This window comes from Acomys minous (genome assembly GCF_964271855.1).
Source record: "Acomys minous genome assembly, chromosome: 5".
In the NCBI taxonomy this organism is placed as follows: Eukaryota; Metazoa; Chordata; class Mammalia; order Rodentia; family Muridae; genus Acomys; species Acomys minous.
This window is the reverse complement of record NC_140494.1, coordinates 89,057,938-89,084,670: the sequence shown is the minus strand read 5'-3', so window position 1 is coordinate 89,084,670 and position 26,733 is coordinate 89,057,938. Positions and strand designations below refer to the sequence as shown.

General features: G+C 44.7%; 2 protein-coding genes across 2 annotated transcripts in view; one reads left to right on the top strand and one right to left on the bottom strand.

The window, feature by feature from the left end:
- JAM3 (junctional adhesion molecule 3) overlaps positions 1-1,595 on the top strand; it is a 52,747-nt gene extending 51,152 nt beyond the window's left edge. Inside the window, exons 7-9 of the mRNA XM_084784199.1 lie at positions 130-259; positions 342-396; positions 593-1,595. Coding sequence (XP_084640325.1) covers positions 130-259; positions 342-396; positions 593-628 — 221 coding nt within the window. The 3' untranslated portion in view covers positions 629-1,595. The remainder of the gene's footprint in view (positions 1-129; positions 260-341; positions 397-592) is intronic.
- Positions 1,596-3,653: 2,058 nt separating this feature from the next.
- Positions 3,654-26,733, bottom strand: part of NCAPD3 (non-SMC condensin II complex subunit D3) — a 66,478-nt gene continuing 43,398 nt past the window's right edge. Inside the window, exons 23-35 of the mRNA XM_084784186.1 lie at positions 25,467-25,705; positions 24,374-24,453; positions 16,168-16,305; positions 15,794-15,927; positions 15,388-15,584; positions 12,789-12,899; positions 11,285-11,467; positions 10,482-10,654; positions 10,159-10,298; positions 9,107-9,184; positions 4,516-4,590; positions 4,366-4,426; positions 3,654-4,285 (exon numbers count right to left, since the gene is read on the bottom strand). Coding sequence (XP_084640312.1) covers positions 4,177-4,285; positions 4,366-4,426; positions 4,516-4,590; positions 9,107-9,184; positions 10,159-10,298; positions 10,482-10,654; positions 11,285-11,467; positions 12,789-12,899; positions 15,388-15,584; positions 15,794-15,927; positions 16,168-16,305; positions 24,374-24,453; positions 25,467-25,705 — 1,718 coding nt within the window. The 3' untranslated portion in view covers positions 3,654-4,176. The remainder of the gene's footprint in view (positions 4,286-4,365; positions 4,427-4,515; positions 4,591-9,106; positions 9,185-10,158; positions 10,299-10,481; positions 10,655-11,284; positions 11,468-12,788; positions 12,900-15,387; positions 15,585-15,793; positions 15,928-16,167; positions 16,306-24,373; positions 24,454-25,466; positions 25,706-26,733) is intronic.

Genomic DNA, 26,733 nt, shown 5'->3' with positions numbered 1-26,733 from the left:
TTCTGGCTAGAGTGGGCATGAATGGACAGAGGAGTAAATGGGGTTGGGGTCACGGTTGAAAGGGTGACCTAACAGGGTCAAGGTCCTTTGCTGGACCACACCATCTCTGCCCACAAACTTTTTCTGCAGATGATCTGAACATTGCCGGGATTATTGGCGGAGTCCTGGTTGTCCTTATTGTTCTGGCTCTGATGACCATGGGCATCTGCTGTGCGTACAGACGTGGCTGCTTCATCAACAATAAAGAAGATGGAGAAAGGTATGCCCGCCTTGTCTGAAGGGGAAGTTCAGGCCTGTATTCATGTGTAGCCTCACCACTGAGCTGTCTCTTCTCTTCACAGTTATAAGAGCCCAGGGAAGCACGAGGGAGTTAACTACATTCGGACAAACGAGGAGGTAAGACACCAGAAACCCTAATGGACCTCAGGGTACCTGCAGTGCCCTCCTTCCCCGTGGACTTGCGTGCTGGTGGAGGTTACTTACAGCTGAAGAGGGAGGATTCCATCTGCTCAGCTGAGGCCACATTTGACCAGCGTGTCGCCACCACCACCCAACAAAGCCCCTGAATCGATTCTTTGTGCTACTTTTGCAGGGTGACTTCAGACACAAATCGTCCTTTGTTATCTGAGGCCTGGTGGCTGGGAGAGCACATGCGTATAAATACCTCTATTGGAAGCTGGTCAGGGCCACTGTGAGCCCAGGGCACCCTTACAAAGCTAGACACGCAGAAGCTTTTTGTTTTGGCCAAAGTTGACGACTCCTTCCTTACTCTTTAACAAGCCACATGAATAAAAGAAATCCTCCTGAAGACGGATGTAGTAACCTAGACTGTTGCTAGCCTGATCAGGCCTTTCTGGTGTCAGTTCTCCTGTGCAGGGCGACTTGGACTGTTTTTGCCCCAGGCTGTTTAGCTGCCAGGACAATGTTGGCTGTGAGAGAATGGAGTGCTGGGCTGCAGCAACAGCAGCAGCAGCAGCAGCAGCAGCATGAACATGACGTCTGTGACAGTGCCCCAGGAAGGTTTTCAGGCAGTGCCTTGCTCCCTGGACCCTGACTCACCTTGTTGCCTCTGCTGATTGGCCAGTATTGGCATGTCCATCCTGGAGAATCTGTTTGGATCAGCATTATATAAAAACCCAAATCAGAAAGGTAAAATTGCTTGCTGGAAAGAGGGATCTTACCCAGAGAACTCTTCTTCCCAGGAGTTGCCAGGGTTTAGGAGAACCTCTCTGTCTTAAGCTAAGTCTGAAATGGTACTCAAGTCTCCTTTTCTATTGGTTTTGCTTATTTTATAAAATTTTAACATTCTAAATTTTTGCTAAAGATGTATTTTGATTATTGAGAATTTCTATATAAACTGTAAATATATTGCCATACAGTGTTTCAAAACTTATTTTTTTAAGAGTTCAACTTAAGGTAGAAGGCTTGGGCTGCTAGTGTTCAATTGGAAAATACCAGTAATAAACTCTTTTAAGGAACTCTCTTGAGGAGGCTGGGTGAACGTTCCTTTGCTCACAAGTTTTAGCATTTTTCCTAAGAATACTTACTCTGTCTGGCCACTGTTGCTTAGGAAACCATTAAAGAATTCCAACCTAGTCACGTCTCTATCTTTCTGCATCAAGAAACCCTGGGAACACCTGGGCTGGTTTTGCATGGCCTCTTCCTGAGACGGTACGACTCCCTGCTCCCAGAGCAGTCCTGTGCAGACCTCGTCGGACGGTCCCCAGGGTTAGTTAAATCGCTGACCTGTGTGTGGGGGATGGAACGTCCACGGTCAACTGCAGCCCTGACCTCACTCTGCACCTGATGAAAGTCTTCACTGGTGGTACTCTGAGCGGGAAGCTGAGGAAGGCTGGTGGCCAGTGGCTTGCCAGTCTTTGGGTGCATGTGACAGAACACTGTAAGACACAGCCAAGTACTTGCTTTTAAAAATCATCTTAATCGTTTGTTTAGTTGATAAGTGTATCCAAGGCCGAAGGCAATTTAAATAGAACGTGTCAACTACAGTAATATTTCAGAAGGAGATTGTGCTGTTCTCTTTGTTGTGATGAAAGTGTCTCAACACTGCAGGCTGTCTCCTTCATGACAAGCCACTGTGTCCAGCACATCTCTTTGAAGAATATCAGAAGGTAATACCAGGGTACAAAGCCTGATGGTGAGGTGAGCAAAGTAAAATGTCTGACGAAAAGCAGTTTTCTAATTTTTATTTTAAATCTTTTATCTGCCTGAGACACTGTTCATTTTATGGGACAGTAGAAACACCATTCAAAAGCCTTTGTTCTTCAAGAGCAGATAGATAGATGTTTGGTCTCAAACACTTTGCCATGCTAGACTCATGATGTAAGTGGTTAGAAGCCAGGAGCCTCTAATGGAGTTCTGAACTCTACCGTGCTCCCAGAGGAGAGGTTTTATGGAAAGGTTAGCCACTTTGTCATCTTAATTTTTTTATACTTCAACTTTAAAAAAATTATCTTCCATTTTTTTCAGTGTGTACCTTGAAGCACATTATGTGGAAGGCTATATGCTAAGACACTGGTAGGAATAGCAAGGCAATGTTTCTGTGCCTGCTCAGGGTTTCTCCCGCCTGTGCATCCTGGATGGTATCGTCCCTCCTCCACTTTCCTCTTGGTGGCGCAGGATAGCTGTCTTCTAGTGGGGTGGAGGGATAAGACCCTTGCCTCCCAGTGGCTGTCACAGCAACAGGGCAGCCACAATTCCCCTTTTACTCCTTTGTGCCCTAAAGCCTTCTTAGTGTAACACTTGAGCCTGGAAATCAGTGGCCTGGGATTGTATAGACTTGGACAGAAGGTGGTCACTTACCTGTAGGATGTGAACGTGACTGGAGAAACCTGAAAGAGGCTGGTTTTTGGCCACTGAAGTTGAAGTTGTTCATAGGTGTTACACACTCGTACAACCATACCTGCAATTTAGTTGTTAAACTCACTCATTTATTTAAAAACAAAACCAAACCACTTCTTTATTTCTGTTAGGTTTACCCTGTATTTTTAGCATTAGGCGAGGCACATACTCTGCAAAGGTATAGCTCCATCCTGTTAAGGAAACCAATGTCTAGACTGCAGCCACATTTGCTCACTCAAAAGCAGCTGTGACACTACTCCAACAATTGGCAGAGTCCCTGAATGTACACTACAAATGGTAGAGGGCTTGCCTAAGTATGCACGGCGCTGGGTTCGTACAGGGGTGGGAGGAGGGTGGTGCTAGACAGGGATGATGGAGCATGCCTGTGGTGTCTGCTCTCCGAAGGCTGAAACAAGAAAAGGACCAGTTGAGTCCGTTCAATATGCTGAACAATACAGTGAGACTCATCTCTCCAAAAGGGTAGGACATTCAATTCATCTCTTCGGATCCCCGAAATAGTACCTGTGTAAGAGACCCCAGTCACGCCCAGTTGTGGACAGCCCTTGGCAGTTACACTTACCAGTACCACTGCCACGCTGTCTGTAGGTCATCATAAGCAGGCTTATACCTTTCTAGTGTACTGGCGGGAATGTCTGTCGTTAGGGAGACAAAGGCCAGTGTGCAGATGAACTGAACCTTACTAGGGAAGGTTTGATCTTAAGTACTTAAATGCAATGCTAAGACCAGCAATAAAGCCTTGTTCTAAAGCCGGAAAAATGATATTAAATGCTAGGTTATATTTATATTTGACCTTTATTACTTTGTTTTATAAAGACTGTACACCTCTTTTAATAAAAATTTGGAATTATAAATAGAAAAATCTTTCATTCAAAACTTTGCCATTAGCTAAGGGGAAATATATATTATAATGAATATAATATTCACACAAGCTATAGACACTTAAGTTTATGTAAGAAAGCTGGTATCTAAAATTGTGTTCCTTGAAGGCCACACTGTAACTTACCAGAGATTTGACACTGAAATAGAATGTCACAATATTAAATAGCTTATTGTAAGAAAGTCTAAATGTCATTTCTCTATTTACAAATCTCAACTACAATGACATAAAGAGAGATGCAGAAGGTTGGTTAGCCAAATACAAGTTGAGTGAAGCCAGGCCGGTGTCCTAAGGAAGGGCTTGGCAGTGCCCAGGGAAGGCTCTCCACGTGCAGGCCACACCATCCTTTCCCCTCCACAAGGGAAGGCAAGTGTCCCTGCAGCTCGCTGCCTTCAGCTGTTGCCAGTGCATGCACACCATCAGTTGGCTGTCTTCAGAGGGGCCTTGCGAAGTGTCCTCCTGCTGGACCTTGGGTTGCCCTTGTTCCTGGCTAGAGACTTTACATTCCACTGTGGAGACTGTGGAGGCCTGGAGAAGAACACCATACAGTCAGCAGCTCACCAAGAAAGGAAAAAGCTTGATAAGAAAAGCCTACCCAAAAAACTTACGACTTATCAGGCAGTGATAAACATAAAATGTCCCTTTCTTGATCCTGGGCTTCGATTTTCTCTGAAAAGGAGTCAACGGAAAGGAAATTTAGTTTTCTCAGCACTTCCGAGGCAATGGATGTGGTGCCCAGAAGAAAACCCAGTGCTTACCTTTCTTAAAAGATAGAGTTGATGGTGTCCCGATGTAACTAACCCCGGCTCCAAATGTGATGTCACTGATGGACTCTGGGGAAAGGGGAAACAGTGTTAATAAAAGTCCTGTAAGACACAAGACATCAACTGTAGGGACCTACGTGGATTTGGCACTGAGTTCTCTCTTTGGTTTTCATTGCTAGCCTCTACCTTACTCAAATATGATGGCCATTCATCAAAAGCTTCTGTTTGGCTCAAGACTTTACCCAGACTGAGACACTGACTTCCTCTTTCTACCAGGCCCTTCTAAGGTTGCACTGAAGCCCAAGCCTTTGTTTTCACACTTGCAGCTGTTCTTCTCAGCTCACCTCTTCCTTCAGTGACGGCCCATATGGAGGAGAGCCTACATTTCCTATTGTTTCTCACCTAATTACAGTACACCCATTGTATCTCCTAAAGATGTAGCAAACACATTACTCATGTCCCATTGCTCCTTCTTTGCTCCTATACACTGGAAGGAAGCTTTCACTGGCCAGACCCACAGGCTCCATCTCTACATGGAATCAGTTACTACCCTGTCCACTGTGCAGCTCCTTCGTCCCTGTGCCCATCCTTGCTCACCATAAATATCTTAATTGTCTCACCCTAACTTCTCGACCTTTCATGATGTGTCTGTATCCTTGAAGGCCTCCCCAGCCTACAGCCCACACTTGGAAACACACCAAAGTAGACTTGGATTGTGTTCTGGCTCCTTCACCAGGAGAAAGTCAAGTCATTCATGGTGAGTTTATCACAGTACCTGGGACCAGGTAAATGCCAAACACGTCATTACTAGAATCCCGGATGGCACTGGACTCATGCTGACTTAGAGAACAGGTAGAGTTAGCGTCTCTTGATAAGGCTCTGTCTATCAAGGGCAACGTAAAATCTATCAGTTTGCGCTAGCTGCCCCAAGCCACCTTTACAAACTCAACCTTCACAAGCATGGTGTAATCCACATGTGTCCACTGGGCATGTGGATGACCTTTCTTTAGCAGGCTCTAGCCTGTCACACCTATGTGCATATCTAACTGCTCTGTCACCTCTATGTGCCCCACCCCAGAGTTCCACAGCAGCAGCCGTGGTGTACTGTGCACCAGCCTAACTTGTTAAAGCCAGAGGCTGGGGCCACATGCTGCATCCCTGTGTGCACATGTGTGAAGTCTGCTTCAGCACACATTCTACCTCCTGTCATCTCATGAGGAACCTTTATGGATGGGAACATGCTAACACCCACTGCAGGCTGCATCACTGAGCCACTCAGCTCTGTTAATACTGTGGCAGACAACCCCATCCTTTGCTGCTACGATCCAGCAGCGCAGAGCTACTTGTTCCTGTCCCTGGAGAGTCTACCTACACTATTGTAGGAATCTTCCCTCCTCACACACACACTGCTCTCTCAGCTGGAAGCCTATAAGCATCCTGAGTGGTTCTCACTGTTCTAGTGCATTCTGCTTAGAATAAGAAGCAGAATGATAAAAGTCAGGAAAAATAATTCCATTCACATTAGCCAAAAACAAAGCCTAGGAATGCCTACTGGGGCTGGGAGGCACCTCTACAATGACTGGTATATACTGAAGGGAAAAAACCACAGATACCAGATGACAACAACTTCCTGTTGGACGAAGGGATGGCTGGCTCAGCTATTAAAGGAAAGACTGAACCAAAAAGGTAGGGCTTCCCATGTTTTATGGAACACTAGGATAAATATAGATTTAATGACTTTACTAAAATTCCATTGATATTTGCAGCTACAAACAAACTGGTTCTAAAATTCATATGGAAGCACAAAGGACCCCCAAATAGCAAAGCAACCAAACTATCAATGCTGGAGGTTCAGCAGTGCCTGGCTTCAAATTACAGTACCTGACAGAGCAGCGGCAGTGACACCGACCCACACAGCTGTCAACCAGGGGCCTTAAAGAGAAGGGAAAAACCTACCCTCTTCAAAAAGGATGGAACACAAGGGCAACAGGCTCCACCTGCAGGACAGGGAAATGGAATCCTCCTCACCCTTGGCAAAGATGCTCTGGAGATGGATCAAAGGCCTCAAGGTGAGACTTTGAACCTGCTAGAGGAAACTCTGGGGTGGGGGGTGTGGACTTTTCTGAATAGGATTCTAGGAACCCAAGAAAAAACAGCACCAAGACCTGAGAAGTGGGATTGAATGAAATCAGGAAGTTCTACACAGCAAAGGAGACAACAGTGAAAAGACAGAAAAGAGATAAACTCTTTGTCCTTTGAGAAAGTTAACATCCACAGTGTATGAAGAATTAAACCAAATACCAAGGAATGAAAGCAGAGGACAAATGGGCACACTAACAGAACACGTCCTCCAAGTACACATGGCAACAAGTACATGGGAAGAAGTGTCCTCAGCCATCAGGGAGCTGCAGATCGAAACTGAAATGAGACCAGATGTCAGCCCCATAAGAATGGATGGTTACCATCAAGAAATGGGACAGGCAGCTGAAATCAAGCTGAAGGAGTGGTGTTGCCTGCTCTCAACATTTTTCCAGGAAGCGGAGAACAGGGGCCTCCCTTAAGCATTCTTTTCTGGTTCAAAATATAGATGGGCAGAAACTGCACCAGCAGCCAGAGAAAGAATAAGTAGTGTCCTGACCCAGTGAAACCGAGTATGACTTTCCATCAAAGCTGAGTCCCTACATGCAAATTAAAGCAGCATTAGTGCACCATGGCAGGCTTTGCTGCTAAGTGACACATGCTGCCAGGAAACCAACTCAAGACTGAGATCAGGGACTCATGGGATATGCAAAGCTGAGATGAGGTACATGTGCTCTGCATCTACAGCATATGGTACCTCGCTGCCAAAATAGAAGCACTTGGTACCTCCGAGCCAGAACACTGAACGTAAAAACCTCTCTGAAAGGGGAGGACAATTTTATGTATCTAACTTCACACCTGCTGGCACCCAACAAACCCAAATTTCCGTCTTACTATCAAAAACTGCCACGATCCAGTTATCTAAAGAAATGTAGGGTGGGAATTCTGCTCATTCGTAATCTCCCTTAAAAGGGGGGTCCTACTTGACAATTGAAAAATAGCGACTTAACTACTGTAAGGCCCCAAAGCCCCATAAGTTAACAGAATGGCAAGTAGCCAAACTCTGGGAGGTATGCCGGGAAAGGGCACGGGCTGAAGGCACGAGGTTCTCCTCAGTGCTCCACAGGATGGAAGCTCTGTTCTCAGCTCAGTCACAAACTGAGAGGCAACCTGGAGGGGCACAGAGGCGGAAGTCTGGTGTTTTTTGACTAGGTCTCTGGGATGTCTATCCAGAAGCTCTGTGGCTGGCCTCAGGAAGACAGGAGTGAAACAGCTTTCAACAAAGAGCAAGGACAGAAAGAATGGAGCCTGAAGTGTGGGGTGCTGTCGTGAGAGGTCTGGGGCTTCTCTACTCAGCAGGAGGAAGCCAGGAAAGGGGCATTCTGGTTGAGGTCTTGGAGAGGGAGGGCCTCAGCCAATGAAGAGGTGTTGGCACAGGCACACCAGCTGGCACAGCTGGGGCAGGGAGGAAAGGCACAGTCTCTAGGGAGGCACTCAGGACCAGGGTATGCATGCCAGACCACAGGGGTCTCTATAGAACAAGCTGAACAACACCTATCTTAAAGAGTCAAAATAGGAAATGACCTGATAATCTTAGAGCATACATAGGGGGAAGAAGTCTCCCTCAATCACAGACATAGGGGAGGGGAGAAGGGGGGAAGTGGGAGGGAGGGAGGAATGGGAGGAAACAGGGGAAGGGCTAACAATCAAGATGTAATATGAATAAATTAATTTAAAAAAAAATAGGAAATGACCTAAAATCTGATTTGTTTTCAGTGCAACATCAAGTCAAGGTGGAAAATTCTGCATTTGACCTCACATGATGCTGACCGTTAAAACAAACACACTACATGTACTGTATCAAATACTTCAGGCTATTCATTTGGGGATATACATGAGGCATAAGTGAAGGCATCTCATTAAATATATGCAAATATTCCAACATCTAAAGGTTTCTGAAAGTGTAAACACCTGCGGTGCCAACGATAAGGGTCTTCTGCCTGAATAGCCATCTTTTGGAATGAGAGTTCCCATTAGGTGTGGGAGAATAAGAAGTTAAGTGTTCTAACTTAGAACATTAGGAACAAGCACCCAACAGGGAAGTGAGGAGACACGTAGGCGCTTGGCGGAGCTGGAGTGTGATTTTTCAATACATGACTGAACCTGCAGTGTAGGTGTGCCAGCAGGGCAGAACCCCAGAGCACACAAGAGAAAGGTACATAGTGTGGCCAAGCTCTGACCACAGCCTAGGGCAAAGCAGACCAGCTACCTCCACAGTGCCACTTGTGGGCTCCGGCCTTTCTGCCTCTCAGCTCACAGAAGGTCTGAGCTAATGCATGCACTTGGGATGACGCTTCATAGTCACTACCTTCTCCACTGAGTACTAAGTACTGACAGTCACTATGAAGCAGACAGTCTGGAGAGCACGAAAGTTTTGTCACCAGAGTTACTATGGCAACTGTCGGGAAGGATTGGAAAAACTAGCCTGTTCCAATTAGTTACTTACTCTCTGGGGTGCTGATTGCCCGATTAGTTACAGATTTGACAGGTCTATCAAACTCTTTGTCCAAGCTTAAGGAAGATGCTAGAATAAAACAGAAAAGTTTATCAGCACAAAAACCCAAAGCAGCAGCATACAGAGAAAAACAAACAAACAAACAACAAACAAACAAACCAAAAAAACCCAAATCCAAAAACAAAAACAAAAAAACACAATACATGTGAAAAATAAAAATTCCCCATGCTGACATACAAGTAGGCCACAGGAATTAAGACAACAATGCACTAAACATTAACGCTCCAGACAGTGTCCACGCTCATTCAAGGAAGTGGAAAGGAAAGCCATGCTATTTTTATGTTTTTGACAGCTTGGCAATATAAAGATTATACACACACATATGTATGTATATATTTAATTTTTTTATTATTGTTATTATTTTGGAGACAAGGTCTCACTCTGTAGCCCAAGCTGGCCAGAAAATCATGGCCGCCTTCTTGCTTCATCCTCCCATTTGCTGGGTTATAGGTTAGACCACCAAACCCAACTTACAGTTTTTAAATATTTTGGCCTTTGCCCCTGGAAATAATTTCATGCACAAGTCTATACTTACAAGGATGTTTTACTGTGTCATTTGCACACACACAAAAAAAAACCCTGAAAAGTGTCAGTAATCTCAAAAATAGGGTAGTAACAAAGGTCTCAGTACCTCCAGCTTAAGATGGCATGCTATGCAGCCACTGGGACCAGAATTCTGAAAAATCTTGTGGAAGCATTTTCCCTGTGTATCTTATAGGTGTTGTAGATGAAGCAAATTATAAAGCAACACACAGTAAGATCATAATAAAAAATCAAATACATGTATGTGAGGAGAGTGGTGACTTTTTTTCAATATGCCATTCCTCAAATCCCTTAGCACAAGAAATGTATTCTCATCCTGAATCGCAAATCTCCAACTAATGCTACTTAAGGACACTGGAAAACATTTAAAAAGGAATGAGACATATATTCTTTTTGAACTGCGCATGCTCAGTATATCTGGTGCCAACCTCAGGGCTTACCATGGCTGCAGGGTTTTTCTGGGCTTCCAGTGTCTACACTGAAAGGCAAAGCTCCTAAACTACGACTGTGACTCCTGCTCTTCGACTCCACTGCTTTCTTGACGGAATTCAGGATTGCGATGGTACTCAGGGACATGGACCTACGGAGACAAGATGCCAGACACTGACTCCAAGTGCAGACCACCCTGGAGGCATCAGTTCCTACCCACGTCTTTCCAGTCTCTCAGGGAAGCATGAGCTGTGATGAGACAGTTCCTGGTGGGAATGGAGAGATGGCTGAGAATACGCCACCTCGGCTGCTGCCGCCTCAGTGGACTCCCTACCTGGCATTGGGCATTATCTTCAGGGGTCCATTTTCGGATATGGGCGGCAAAGCTGCTGTGAAGCTGGACCCAGGTGCTGAGGGCCTGCCGTTGGCTGGAGACGCAGCAGCGTTTTCCTGGCTGGTGGTGGTGGTGGCGGCAGCAGCAGGTCCAGCTTGTGAGTCAGCAGCGACCTATCAAGCAGTGAACAAGAGTATCATGCCATAAAAAGATCCTAGGAAATCCACTCTCAAACATCACCGTGGACAAGGACAACTATCAACTGCCACACACAAATGTCGTGGCAGGTTTGTCTGTCCCCTCCCCCCCTTTCTTTGAAGATTTACTTACTACATATATACAGTGTTTTGCCTGCATGTAATGCCTACAGGCCAGAAGAGGACACCAGATCTCACTATAGATGGCTGTGAGCCGCCATGTGGTTGTTGGGAATTGAACTCGGGACCTTTGGAAGAACAGTCAGTACTCTTAACCTCTGAGCCATCTCTCCAGCTCTCCTGTCTGTCTCATTTTTAAATACAGCATATCTACTTGGGCTCCTCAGCCAGAAGAATGAGGGCCAACAGCTGTACTCAGCAATGCCCTCACACAGTGAGCTCCACAGGGCAGAAACATACTAAGACATAAAGATGAAAGAGGAGGCGGCGGCGGCTACAGAGGTCAGAGGTCACACGTGCTGTGTTCTGCCAGTGTCCCTGCTGGGAACGCATACATTCCAATGCTTATCACAATTTTCCAGGCAAGGTTCACTCACGGGGTCCAGGGAAAAGGAAGCCCGGAGCCACTGTGTGTCTACCACCTACCTGCACCGCCTGCAGTCTGTCACCGCCTTCAGGTGTTTTGGTGACATCCGCATGTCCCTCCAGCGCTTGCTCCTGGGCCAGCTGCTCAGTGTACTTCTTCATGTCATACTCCAGTTCAGCAGCCAGCTGCTTGTCAACTGCAAAGAAGTCTTTGATTTCATCTCGGTAGTCCTGCATCACCTCCTGAAACAGACCATGAGCATCTGTTAGTGCCTTTTCCATAAAACGTGAGGTCTCACTGGTGTGACACACCCTATAAGTCCAGTAACAGGGCAGGGCATATCGGAGGGCCACGAGTTGTAGACCAGCTCAAGCCACAGGGCAGGCCTTATCTTAACAACAATGATAAACTGCCAATACCTCCACTTCCCCAGCTAACAGGTTCCTCAGCATGAAGACATTTTCTGAGAAAACACTGACCACATAAGCAGGTGCCTGTAATTGCTAGTTTTAGCGAACAGCTGTGGTCTCTCAGGAACCTTCCTGTCTAGCCACCATGTTCTTGACAGGAGAGGTCCCTGGAGAGGTCACAGAGGGTGCAGGCTGGAAGCTGCTCTGTCCACAGCAACTTTCTCCACGGGTGCCCAGGAGGGGCAGGGCCACGGCACAGTGCCAACAAGCCAATTCTCATAGTCTCTGTAAAGTGAGCTCTTGCCTCCCATCTGATCGTCTGTAGGATAGGATGCAAAACTGCTTCAAGAATTAGATTCAGGGTAATTTTGCTACAGCCCTTTAAGGAGTTTTTCCAATTTTTCAATAAATATTTGAGGTCAGAGGAAAACTTACTGGTGTCGACTCTCTCCTTTTACCATGTGGGCTCTGGGACTGAATTTGGCAGCAAGCACCTTTATTTGTTGAGCCATCCTGCCATTCCCAAAGGTTTAGTTTTTGTTTTCTTTTTATGAAGAAAACCAAATGTTAACAAAGAAAAAGCTGCTAAATTAAAGAAGTGTGCTGTTCCTTTTTGGATGCCTTCTGTCAGAGGCCTAAGGCCTTGCTTAGCTCTGTACTGAGAGGAAACACATCCCAGCTTTGCTGGGGCAGCTTTTCAAGGTCCCTTGTCGTACAGACAGCCCAGCCACAGGAACTGCCTCAGGATAACACCACATCCCATGTGCGTGTTACTACCACAGGGGCGTGATTTCCAGCCCACAAACACACACCCAACATTAAATGTGATGATCAATTTCCACCTCATCCTTACAGGATGAGCTACTATAATGTCTTGTCCTCAGCTTTAGTTGGGAAACTGTTTAGACTGCAACCTATCCCTAAGGACATAGTGGTTCAAACCATGAATATGTGCTTGGAAAATTCAGCTGCCCGAGAAACAGAAGGAGCAACTTCAGTGGCACTTCTAGTACCACCAGCCTGGTGGGAACACTTCTACACCAACTACGTTCCCTAGTATTCTGAGCTCTTCTTACCTGCCATCTAGACTAAGCAATGAGCCTGGGGCCCTGGGCCCTGGGAGGAGCACCCCACAGGTAAATCCCTATTTTACCCTGAGGTAGTTCATGAGCTCCCGCAAAGCAGGGATCTTATTTTTCTCCAGTACAGTCTTCAGGGAGATGATGATCGGAATAATATTCTCTATGAAGTTCCTCTTTTGAACCTGCAGGAACACACACACACACAGCATGTTTAAATGCACACATATCTGAAGAATAACTTTCCTTGATCCGCTTCAAGTACACCAAATCTAGCAGCGACAGAAGCCTGTCCGCCATGGGACAAAGACATGGGAATGAAGAGTGCATGTACAGCTTGTCAACAGACCGTGAGCAGCGCAGCACGCGCAGGCAGTGCAGCAGAATGCACACTCACACCACTTACACGTTCTGTAAGAAATAGGTTGAGGAACTTAACAAAAGCTCAGATATCCCCACAACCTAGAAGGACCTTAGGCTCTGGCTCCACCCTGCATCCTTCCTTTTGAAAGACAATCTGTTCATTCTGACTACCTAAGAGACAATGATCTCCAGTTGGGTAAGCATTAAGATGGCCAGTGTGTGGGTGTATGTGTGTCCGCGTGTCTGTGTATCTTTTTATATGTATATATGACTCAGTACACTTTTTCAAAGTATAATGAACTGGTGTGGTGACCTGAATCTTATAATCTCAGCACTCAGGATGCCAACCTAAGCCGCACAGTAAGGCAATTTTCAAAACAAGTGCACAAATGGTATGTGACTTGAATAATCAGTACCAGTATTGTGTGCAGTAAATCTTAGAATTAAAAAAATAATTCATTATATTACCCTACATATATAAGATTTCTCTTTTAGAAGCTCAAATGCCTTTTCACTGCAAGCTAACAGTGTTTCTTGCTTGGGTCAGAGTCCCTGAAACAGCGTAACATGTGAAGAAATACACAGGCTAATAAACACACATCTGAACGTACGGCAAGTGTAGCTACCGTCTCTACACGTGGCCCAAATGTTCTCAACAAGTGTTGTCAAGAGCATTCTCTGTCCTGGACACACGCTAACCTCTGGAGTCACGGAAATGGCATCAAGGATTTCTGTCCTCAACTGCTTCCGAACAGTGCGTTGGGATAAACGGTAGGAGATGGCGAGAAAGGGAGGAGCGGGGCAGGAAGAAGGCTAAGGAAGCGGTGGAGAGGAAGGATGCCCGGGAAAATAAGAGTGTACGCTGATGCTTTAGAGCTGTGGGGATGAAGACAGGCCAAGGGTAGCTGTGTGGAGAGTGAGTGCTTGGATCAGCGGTTCTCAACCTATGGGGCGCAACCCCACAGACGTCACACATCAGATGTTCTGCACGGCAGGTGTTTACATTACAATTCATAACAGTAGCAGAATTATAGCTATGAAGTGATAATGAAGTAATTTTATGGTTGGGGTCACCACAGCATCAGGAACTATACTGAAGGGTCCCAGCATTAGCGAGGTTGAGACCAATGACTTAGCAAGAAGAAGCAGGGCCAATGGCATGGAACACAACACGTCTGAGGAGGGAGAGAAGACATGAGGGGAGAGCAGGCAGGCTTCTATGTCTTTGAGAATCTGGATTTTATCCAGAAGGTGACAGGATACCATCAAGGTAGTTTAAAATGATATAACATCTGATACAGTTACTGATTTTAAAAAAGTAAACACTTATGTATGTGTGCTAAATTTCATGTGTGTGTACCACACGCATTCAGGAGCCTGCAGAAACCCAAAATGCACTGGATTCCCGGGAACACAAGCTTAGGCCATTGTAAGTTACCACATGGGTGCAGGGAACTGTACAGGAAGTGCTGGTACCTGCAGAGCCCTCTTTCTAGCCCCCACAGTCACCAATTTTAATAGGCAAGTTCTATGAGCATTCACAAAGGACCAAGTGTTCGATACTACAGAATATCTATAACCCACCACCCCTGGAAGTTCCTTGCTGCCTTGACAGCCATTTTCAGTAGGTTTTGCAGAGAATAATTGCGTTTAAGAAAGACTTTTCTGGCTGGGCGTGGTAGCGCACACCTTTAATTCCTGCACCTGGGAGGCAGAGGCAGGCTGATTGCTATGAGTTCGAGGCCAGCCTGGTCTACAAAGTGAGTCTATGACAGCCAAGGCTACCCATCAGAAAGGCAAAAGAGATAGGCATGCAAACAAAACAGACAAGAAAAGTAGAAGTAATCAAAATCCGTTTTGTTGGGATCAGAGGGGAAGTAGAAGCGAGACGTCCAAGCTAGGTACAAGCCGGGAAGCCGCTGAGGGCCATGGCAACTGGGCTTTCCCAGTCACTGACTTTCTGCTTTGACACTCTTGGCATGGCAGACTCCTGTTCTGCCTTCGGCCGCGGCACAAACTATCTAAAAAGGGACTTTTGGTACATGTACCTTTGGGATATAATTGTTCCATTCCCTGCAATTGACTAGGAGAAGAAACCAAGCAAGGAGAAATGATGAATTCGGTTCAGACAGTGATCGTGAGACACCATGGCACACCAGGCAGGCAAGTAGACAAGGAGCGGTAGCTAGAGGCAGAGATAGATTTAAGAACTGCATCGCAACCACCTGAGCACAACAATGCCATTGGTAAGATCGGTTCCAGGGCTCGGGTACCCAACTCACACGGCGGAGCAGCAGAGCTTGCACACACCTGTGAGATGATCTTCATCTGGGCTTCCTGCATGACCACATTTGCCAGAGCCATGTCATCTTCCTCCAGGAGGTCCTTGCACGTCTGTGCTCTCATTGCCAAGAGCTTGATCTCCTTAGAGCTGAGGACGTCAAAGGTATCTGAGAGCAACTCGCTGGCTTCCATGTCCAGGGGCAGGACGCCATCAGTGAAGCATGCTGTGAGGACATGGGACCAGCCTCTGAGAAACCCTTAGCCCGGAGGAGAGAGAGAATTCACAGAACTAGGGCAAGTCTGGGCTGTGACGGGAATGGGGCTGGGGCCCCTAAGAGACATAACCGATGCCAGGAAGGACCAAAAGGACCAGCTGTGCTACCATCCACTCAGCATCTAAGGAACACATTTACCCCAAATATACCATACATACCCAGAATACTAAGGCAGATTTTGGAAGTGACATTGAATCGCTGCTCATCTGTAAAGTGCTCAAGAAGAAACTTATAGATTCTCATTCGCTTCTCCTTGTTTGTCTTTCCCTTTAGCAGAAACAGCTGCTTCCCTCTGTGGCAGAACAGGACAACATCACTGCACTGTGCAGGTAGAGATGACAAAGGTGCAACACAGCAGCCTCAAGGCTGTGTGACAAGGACACTGAGAAGGCATTATCCTTTTGTCATCGTGCCAAGAAAACCAATGAGACATTAGGTGAGCATCAGGGTGCAGCCTCTGCGGAGGGCAGCCAGCACCGCTGGAGCCTTACTGACGCGCGCACCGCCAGCCGCCCCTCCGCTCTGCACTCACCTCTCTGACTGGGCGAACTTGTTATACTGCTCATGCTTCTCGTAGCTGTTGAAGTGGAATATACACTCAATGAAGTGCTGGAAAAACATGGTGGGACTCCGCTTCAGCAGCAGGTGGGCCAGGCAAAACTCCCCAAGGCTGCAGAGGAGAGAGGCAAGAGGGGACCCGCTGACGATTCACCATCAGTCTACAGACTTCTGCCCAACAGAAAAGCACTGAATTCCAAACACATCCCCACAGACGGCCCTGTCAGCTCAAAGCAAGTCGAGAGTGCTACTTAGTCCTGGCTCGATGTTCCGTTTCAAAGCTGAGGCCTGCACTAATAGACAAAACCTGCAAATTTCCCCAAAACTCCTTCGAGCAGGCAGAGGCCTGTGTCCTCAAGGCTAATGCAATGGTAATGGTTACCGAAAATAAACATGAGGCCTTTATATTCCAACTTCAACTTGTTGCCCGCAATAAAGACCAAAACTCCATCTGAATACCGAAACATTTCTTAAGAACAGCGTTAAGAAGAGCTTTACGGCTTGGCCTAAGAAGCAAGTATACTCCAGAGAATTAATGACAGTCCCTGAGTTTGGGAATCACCATTAAGTCCTGGGCTCTCTTCTTGCACCTGTGGCTCCAAAGCCGGAAGTGTTTCAGCATATCTGGATACGAATACCACACACCTGACACCACCACCTATGACTATACAAAAGCAAAGGACAAACTTCTAATGGTTTCCAAAGCCTGAAAGCCCCCTGCAGCCTACCTGACCGCTTCTGTTACCACAGTATGAGTGAGTGAACTCCAGCACTTGCTAAGGGGACAAGCCAGGTGAGGTGGGGCTTGCTGTGATTCTGTCTGTCACGAAAAGAGCTTCCGTTTCACTGTATAGCTCAGACACGATTCCCATTGAGCCAGGAGCACCAGCCAGCTCCCTGCTGGAGAGCAGACACAGGACGGCCGTCCGGCTTGACTTGGCTTGGGAAGGCATTATGACTTTGCTGGAAACTAACTTCTCCAAGGTGTATTTCTGAGGCTGACAGTAAGGCTAGTTTGCATCATGCCCAGAGAGTAACTAACAGCACAGGGAGCTCAGAAGCCACAATGTAAAAAACCTCAAGTTTTCAAAACTTCTGCAGAGAACAACTGGGCACTGCCCAGGAAATAAGGTTATTAAGGATAACTTTTTTGTTAAAAAAAATTTTTTTTAAAAAAATGGTGCCAAGTACAACATAAAATTTTTTCATACAATACATTTTGATCATGTTATTCCCCTTTCCCAACTTCCCTCAACCAAACTTCAAAGTTCATGTTCTTTCACCTGACACTCTTAAAACAAAACATCAGTAAGATAAAATATAACAAAAAACAAAATAAAAAGCAAAACATGGAGTTTTTTTTTATACTGTATTCCTGAGCATGGGGCCTGCCCTGGAGTGCAGCTGATAAACCCAATGACGCCCACTGGAGAAAACTGGTTTTTCCTCTTAGCAGGTGTTAGCTGCGGAGACTCTTGGTTAGGGCTGTGACCGTGTCTACCTCCCCTCCCCAGTGCTGGGATGGCTGACGAGCTCATTCAAGGCTTGTGCATGTTCTCACGGTCGCTCTGAGTTCATATGTGCATCAGTCCTGTTGTATGTGGAAGACACTGTTTCCTTGGAGTCAACCATGACCTCTGGCCCTTACAATCTTTCCCCCTTCTCTTCCACATAGTTCCCTGAGCCTTGGGGGGTGGGGGTGGGGGAGAGAGGGTTGATGAAGACATCCAAAGTCTCTCACTCTTTGCTCTGTATTAACTACCATCTATTGCAAGAAACTTCTCTGATGAGGGCGGAGTGAGGCACTCATCTATGGCATAAAGAGTCCTTTTACTCCTCTTTTCCTTTAGCAGAATAGAGTATTATGTTTCCCCTAGGCCCATTACCTAATTAGTCTCAGGTTCTTAGATATTTTAGCAGTGTCAAGTATGGGTTCCATCTCAAGTAGTGGGCCTTATCCAGTTAAAAAAAAAAAAGTGGGTAGTTACTTTTGTGACATTTGTGCCACTATTGCACCAGTATATCTGCAGGCAGGTCATTGTAGGCTGCAGGGTTTGTAGCTGAGTGGCAGTGATTACTTTTCTCCTCTGGTAGCATGCAGAGTACCTTCCAGTACCATGAGCATGAGTTGGCAGGAATGAAGCTTCTAGCTGGGTACCAGATGAATTTTCCCAATTTTGTTGACATTATTAAAAGTGTCCTCAGCAACAGGGTCTTACCATTAGGATGTGAAGCGCAATCAATAGCCTTGTGATGTGAGAGTAAGCCCATGGATCCCTTTAACCAGGGACTCAACACGATGCAACCCATTCCTGGAACTGGAGGTTTTACTTGGCACAAGATGTCTAGTTTTGGCATTGTTTTCCCCATAACATGGTGACTCCCTTTAAATTCTTTTCATATATGAATATATTTTAGGACAATACAGTAGGTTTCCATATGGCTTTTCAAAGGGCCTTTTAATTTCAGTTGTCCCTCTCCATATTCTTTCTCCTACCCCTCTCCCCAGGTAATCCTCCTACTCTAATTTCTATCTCTCTATAATACCATATTCTATTGCTCCTTTCGTTGGGAGATCCCTCACCTTCCCTTACTAGGTTCCTAATCTCTGTGGTTATTCAGATGGTAGCACACATAAAAGCTTACAAGCAAACAGCCATGTGTCAGAGGTGACATCCCATATTTGTCTTGTTGTCCGAGCTACCTCATTCAGGACGACTGTTTGTAGTCCTAGCCACTTACCCTCCAGATTCATAATCTTATTTTTCTCAACAGCTGAATACTATTCCATTGTGTAAATCCACCGCAGTTTCACTACTGACTCACCCGTTGGTGGACATCTAGGATGTCTCTAATCTCTAGCTCTTAGAGGCAGAGCAGCACTGACTATGGGTGAGCATCTCTGTAGTAAGATGCAGCGTGTGTTGGCTATATGGCTAATGAAGGTACAGCTGGATCTTGAGGTAGAACAATTCTCAGCTTTTAAGGAGGCTCCACACTGATTTTCACAGTGGCTAAGCCAGTCTGCACTCCTATCAAGTAATGAGTGATTGCCACCTTTCCCCACGCACATCCTCACCAGCATGAGCTTTGTGTGATTGTGGCCATTCTGATTAAGATGAAATCGCACAAGTGGTTTTAATTTGCATTTCTCTGATGGCTAAGAATTCTGAACATTTCTTTAAGTGTTTCTCAGTGTTTTATCTTTTGAGAACTCTCTTGATTAGTTCTGTTCCCCATTTTAAAACTGAGCTGCTCTCTTTTCCTGCTGCTCTGTCTTTTTTGGTCCTTTGTATTTTCTAGACACTAAGCCTCTATCAGATGTATACCTTTAAAGATTTCCCCACCCCATTCTCTAGGCTGTTGTTTTGCTTGAGTGATGGTATGGTATCCTTTGCCATAAAGTTTTTCAGCTTCATAGGGTCACATTTATTAACTGCTAGTTTTAATGCCTGTGCTATCACTGTCCTGTTCAGAAAGGCCTTTTCAGTGCTGAGGAGTTCAAGTCCATCACTTACTTTGTCTATCAGATTCGGGGTCTTACGTCCAGGTCTTTGATACATTTGTAGTTGATTTTATGCCGGGCTGACACACGTGACCTATTTTCATTCCTTTGCATGCAGTTATCCAGTTTTATTAGTACCGTATGTTGGAAATGTTGTCTTTTCTCCTGGCTTCTTTGTAAAAAATCAGGTGTCTATTAAGTGCATGGAATTATGTCTTCAGTTCAATTCCACTGATTGATTTTTTTTTTTTTTTTTGAGACAGGTTTCTCTGTGTAGCCTTGGCTGTCCTGGACTCGCTTTGTAGATATGTCTGTTTTTAAGTCAATACCATGTGGATTTTTAAAAAATTTGTTATTCTAGGGTTATTTATTTATTATGTCCTCTTGAGTGTAAATTTTCTTCAGACTGAAAATTTCCTTTTCATGCCTTTTATAGATTGGACTGGTGGACAGAATTCGTTAAAATTGTTTTCATTTGGAATAATGCTTTTCTTTCCCTGTTGATTGTGATTAATAGTTTGGCTGGGTTTGGTAGTCTGGCCTGGCACCTGTGGTTTCTCAGTTTGTAGGACATCCACCCAGATCCCTCTGGCTTGTTGTAATAGGCTTGTCTTTATATGTGACTTAGCCTTTCCTTTGAAATTAAAGCTTTAAACATCATTTGTCTGTTCTATATACTTAGTGTTTTATTATGTGCTGTGGGGAATTTCTTCTCTGGTCCAGTCTGCTTGGTGTTCTATATGCTTCTTGTACCTTGAGAGGTTCTTTAGGTTGGGAAAATTTTCTTTAATTTTGTTAAAAATATTTTCTGTGCCTTTGACTGGGGTTTCTTTGCCTTCCTCTGCCCCCATTATTCACAGATTTGTCTTTCTGTAATGTCCTGGATCTCCCGGATGTTTTGTACCTGAATCCTCCCCACTCCACAATATAACATTTTCTTTGACTAAGTGATTCATTTCTTCAATCTTGTTTTCAAGACCTGAAATTCTCCTTTCTGTATCACTTCATCTGTTGGTGATGCTAACCTGTGAAGTTTTTGTTTCACATCCTGAGGTTTTCATTTCCAGTTTTATTTCACTTTGGGTTTCTTTAGTGACTCTCTGTCTTTGTTAAATTCTATTTCCATGTCTTGAATTGTTTTCACTATTTCATTCAGCTGTATGTGTTTTATGGTCATCATTAAGGCATTTATTCATACTCTCTTTAAGGTCCTATGACATATTCTAATTACTATTTTGAAGTCCTTTTCTTGTGCTTCAGCTAAATTGTTTATCTCAGGGCTTATTGAAAATAGTGTTGCTGGCTCTAGAGGAGGCAAACTGTCTTGGCTGCTCATGTTTGTGTCCTTGTGCTGAGATCTAAGCACCTGGAGTAAGAATGTTTGAAGTGTTTGCTGCATAGATACCTGGTCTTGTTTCTGATGGGTGGGTGCTCTGTTCTTTGGTTGCTGTTGCCCACTTTGTGTCCTAGCTAGGTGTGGTGACGTGGGGTCTGGTAAAGTGTTTCTGCAGGTCTGCAGGTGTCACCAGAGACTTTATGGGCTGAAGGAGCTGAGGGAAAGGAGAGGGACCCTGACTCTGTCTAGGAAGACTTTCAGATACAGCAGCAAACACATCTTTGTATAACAAAAGGAAGTGCCTGAGGAAATTTCACTTAAGGTCTGCTTAAAACTCCTGTTTTCTATGAGTTCTCAATACTCTGTTTTTTCCCCCAGAGACAGGGTGTCAAGTAGCCCAGGTTCACCTTGAACTTGATACATACTTGAATTCCTCATCTTGTTTTCCATCTCCCCAGTGCTGGGATTACAAGCATAAGCCATCATGCCTGGCTCTATGGATTCTTTATAGACTGTTTTATCTAGAAATCTGCATTTCAGAGGCAAAGGTCACAACATCAGATGGGATTCTTTCTGAACTAAAGTTATTTTGGTAAACCATCTGTGACCAGAATTAAAACCATTAAGAATAACAAATCTCCAATGAAAATGGAACTCAGGAGGCAGAGGCAGTCAGATCGAGGCCAGCCTGGTCTACAAAGTGAGTCCAGGACAGCCAAGGCTACACAGAGAAACCCTGTCTCGAAAAAACAAAACAAACAAGCAAACAAAAGAATTTGCTTGTGTGGTCTTTTTAACAGTTAACCCACTGGACCTTTCTTCTCTGATCTGATTTTGAAGTATAAATCTGTCAATTCGTCAGTAAGAAGAGAAGTTGCTTTAATCTGACCTCAGGACAAATGCTAATCTTGGCATTTAGGCCAGGAAAGCAGATCTTGGCAGAGGTATCTGATGGTGAGATACACGGGACACATATGTTAACTGTCACAGGACTGTGTGGTCAGGGATGAAAGCTGCCACAAAGCTTCCCATGAGAAGAGGATGAAGTCAGTTAGGACATGGTGTCTAACCGTGACGCTGCACCTGCTGGGGCTTTCTTAAAACAGTCAGTTCCAGTCTTTATACACTAGAGAAAAGGCCCTCACTTCTTGTTTGTTGAAAAGTTAAAGGAAATGTAAATTTAGACTCAGGAAGATGAAGGTAAGGGATGGGAGAGGGGCAACTTGTTCCAGCAACAGACAAGCAGCCGGTCCAGCACGACGGCCTCTGTGATTTCTTTGTTTTCTGTTGGTCTGGTATCTTATTTTTCTCTCAATCCCAAATCATGACTCAGTGTCTCCAATGCTTATACACAGGCACCTAACCATCACTCACAACTGCCATTTTCCAGATTTCTTTTTTTGTTTTTTGAGACAGGGTTTCGCTGTGTAATAGCCCTAGCTGTCCTGAACTCACTTGGTAGACCAGGCTGGCCTTGAACTCACAGAGATCCACCTGCCTCTGCCTCCCGAGTGCTGGGATTAAAGGCATGCACCACCACAACTGGCCTTTTCTGACTTTACTGCAGTGCCTCACACTTGTATTTCATGTCCGCACCCTGCGACCATGCCACGGACTATGTCACTACCTTGAACTGAGTTTCCTCTGTACACGCCCTGCCAATCCTTCCCGCTGTTGGGACTCTCCCATCCCAGTCGACTGGTTCTGTAACTTCACTGTGCTCTCTACACTGCTGTTCCTTTTTCTCACACACCCAGACTTGTGAGGGGCTGGTGAGATGGGCAAAAGGGCCTGCCACCAAACCTGATGACCTGGGCTTGACTGCTGGGACCCACATGATGAAAGGGGAGAACTAATTCCTCAAAGCTGCCTTCTGACCTCCACATGTGTGCTGTGGCATGTGTGCCCCAACACTGATACACACAATAAGGAAGTAAGATACAATAAAAACGTTTAGTGAGAGATCTATGGAGAAAATATCAAAATCCTAAATGCACTGATCACTTCCCATGGTGTACAGCATCTCTTCCTCTGACCCAATCTCTTTCTGAAGATCTGCACTTACACTTTCTGTGTAAACGTTATGCACTGACTCATGTTCTATAAATACATTCTTTTCAACTACTTAAAATGTATTATTTTCATATAATACATATACACCGTACATATTTATGGAGTACCAAGTGATATTTCAACATATGTATGTACTGTGAAATGTTTAATTTGGATTAAATTTATCTACTACCACTTTTAAACATGCTTACGCAGGAGCTGATAAAAATGAGAGAGAAGATGGAAACCTAGGTGAGACAGACAGTAGTGCATCCTGGGTTCATTACCTGAAAGCATTCGAGCACTTCTGCCAGGCCCAGACTGCGGACTATGTTGACCGCTGGCCAGGAGGGGCCTCAGGGAGCTCATTGGTCAGGTAGAATTGGCAGAGCCATCTCATCCTTCCCCAGCCCCTTTGCTCCTGGCTCTAGACAGTATTAATTAGAAGGTTAACTCCTGCTACTTTGTTGTGTGAAATGTTACACCCAAAGAACTCAATAGAAATTCTACAGAAAGCAGACTAAATTATCAGTGACCAAATTTAGAACCAGAGGGAGCCATTATTACAAGCTATTTATAGGCCATGAACTCTGTAAAGACCTTTCGCCCACTGTGGTGGCTTTTGTTGTGGCACCGAGCATCCTGCCTTCCAGATGAAGATTTGCTTTGGAAATAATTATCCATACAGCATAATCTGAAGTAGCAAATCCTGTGAGAACATCTCCAACCCCCTTAAGAGTAAGTCTTTAAGAGAAAGACACAAGGGTAGGAATCACAGAACAGCAGAATATCACCTTCCGTGCGGTTCTCAAGAAATACCCTTTTCCAAGGAGCCTTTGCCAAGTGCACACTGCACTTCCCATGTGCAATCCACTCTTAGTTCCTAGACTCTCTTATGATTACTGGACATAAAAGAAAGCTGGATCTCTTTGCCAACATTAGTCTTTTGTGATGGCGCAATCACTGGGAGATCCCCTGCTTGATGCCTCCCACGTTTCAGTGATGGGGTGTTCTTTATGAGTCCTTAGAGAAGGCAGGCAGTATCAGCAGACGACGGACTTAGTGCTGAGATCATTTAGTTGTAAATCTGGTCAGTTCTGGGTTGTTTTGCTTCTAAAACAATCATATATAGGATCTGTTCTATCATTTAGCATTTTACGCTTCTTCTGGGAACTATTAGAAGCTTATCAAATCCCAAACAACTGTAGACTGCTCTGAAAGGAAAGGTAGTACATACCAGAAATTAGGCAAATTGTTGAGCCATCTGATATATGGCAGCAAGATTACCTGGCAATCTCTGGGTGTGAATCTACCAGAGTGCTGACAAATCGAAAGAACAGAGAGCCCTTCCACTTCACATATTCTTCCTGTACAGGATAAAAACAGTTTATTTCAGGACGAGTTTTAATATGCAAACACTACACTCACCGAGTTGCACAGTCGTTTGTTGACTTTTCTTTATGGAATATTCCACCTGCAGGCTACTGGTCCACCAGGGACCTGAGTTTGCTTTGACAGTGTTTACTTCCTAACCGCCTTGAAAGCACATAGCATTTGGGCAAAAACTTATTAAACCTATGGTAAAGGGAAAATGACACAGAACACAGCTTTGATGGGAGATCCACTGGAGCCTCTGTAAGGTACATAATGCACGATGAGATGACTTTATGGACGTATAGAATAGATATTTAACTTAGTGAATTCCTTCTTTTGAAATACATAAATTTCTTCATTCTAGGCTAACTACAAGCTCTGAATGCACACAGAGCTACCAGATGCTCCATGCAGCTCAAGATGTTTTACAGACTGAAAACCATTCACTGTTGCTGTACAACAGTGCATTCCAAATATGATCTATATTGAAAAGCAGGAACTGGGTATGGTGGCACACGCCTTTAATCCCAGCACTCGGGAGGCAGAGGCAGGCAGATCACTGTGAGATCGAGGCCAGCCTGGTCTACAAAGTGAGTCCAGGACAGCCATGACTAGATAGTTTCTCTGTCTCAAAAAGCAAAAACAAACAAAAAAGAAAGAAAGAAAGAAAGAAAGAAAGAAAGAAAGAAAGAAAGAAAGAAAGAAAGGCAAAGCAGGAGCCATTATGACTGAACACATGGACATAGCCAAGAAGAGCAGTGGGACCTGAACTGCAGTCGCCTGTCCCCAAGCACTTCCCTCTGCTGACCTAGAACAGCGCTGCCTCACAAGATTTCTGTGCAAATATGGCAGTGAGCACGGAACAGTATAAGATATTCTAAACCAGAAACGAGAACAACTGTCTGTGGATTCTCCTACAAAGCATGTACATTTCCCACTGTTAACTGAACAGTCCCCTGGACAGGCAGTGGTAGAACAGAAAATGACAGTCTGATTCCACACTCACCTGTAAGAGGTTGGTAAGCAAGATCAGTGTCTGCTTTCGGATAAACGGATCGGAATCCTTCAGACAAATGGAAATATTGGGAATATAATTGTCCACCATGACAGTGTACCGGATACAAAGATCGCACATCACAATGATGACATTGTTGCGGACAGCCACATCCTCACACACTTCGAGTTCTCGTACAAGGGCCGGGATGCTTTTCTTTGCAAGGTCTTCATGCTGTAAGCACAGTTTACCTATTACAGAAAAGAGGAAGATGCTTAGATCACACTCTATGCCTTTTACATAAAGTAAAATTATGCCCCAAATCACCACCAACAACAAACAACAGACAAATATTAGGAAGTTCAAAACACTGTTAGAAAGTATAAACTCCATCACAAGTTTCTCAAGACACGTGGTTGTACCTTTACAACAATAAAATCATCTTTCATGTAGTCACTCTGAATTTTATAGTTACCTACTACCCACAAAATAGTCAGTAAAACCTAGCACATTCTACTTTTGATTATAGACATGCTCTACATACAGTTGCTGACTTGGAAATGCAAGACAGACATGCAGGAAAGAATGTGATCTCACTTATTTTCTCCTTCATAGTCAGAAGGAAGCTACTGAATTATATTCTCTAGTGTGTTGGCTTTGTGGCCTGGGGAGGGTTCTGCTCTTACTTATAAAGTTTAGGTATTTTTAAAATAACCAATATCACAAAACAAAAATGCAACAGACAAACAAATAACCAAAACTAAACCACAGCAACAATAAAAACCACCTTCAAAACTATATGTCTATATATCTACATATCTACTACAAAACTGTGTATCTACTATAAAATACACAGTCATTTTAAAGATAGAATATTCTAAATATAGCCAGATGTCAGAGTTTTCATGACAAACTATTTAAGTTGGAGAAATGTACTCACAACTCATTTGTTAGTTATGGAAAAGATTAAATAAACCACCTCCTTCTATAAACTGAACTTCAAAGTTTCCACTTCTAAAGCCCTGTGTAATGTCTAGAATACAGGTCTTGTTTTGTGTGTGTGCAGACACATGTGTATACACACACGAGCACCAGTGGGGGCCAGATGACAGCCTCATATGTTTCCCTAGATACAAGGCTTCTCATTGGCTTCAGGTTTGCCCACTAGGCGAGGCTGGCTGTCCAGTGAGCCCCAGGGATACAGAGAGCTACCAGTCTCTGCATCCCCAGTACTGGAATTTTTTATTTATTTATTTTATTTTATTAATTTATTCATATT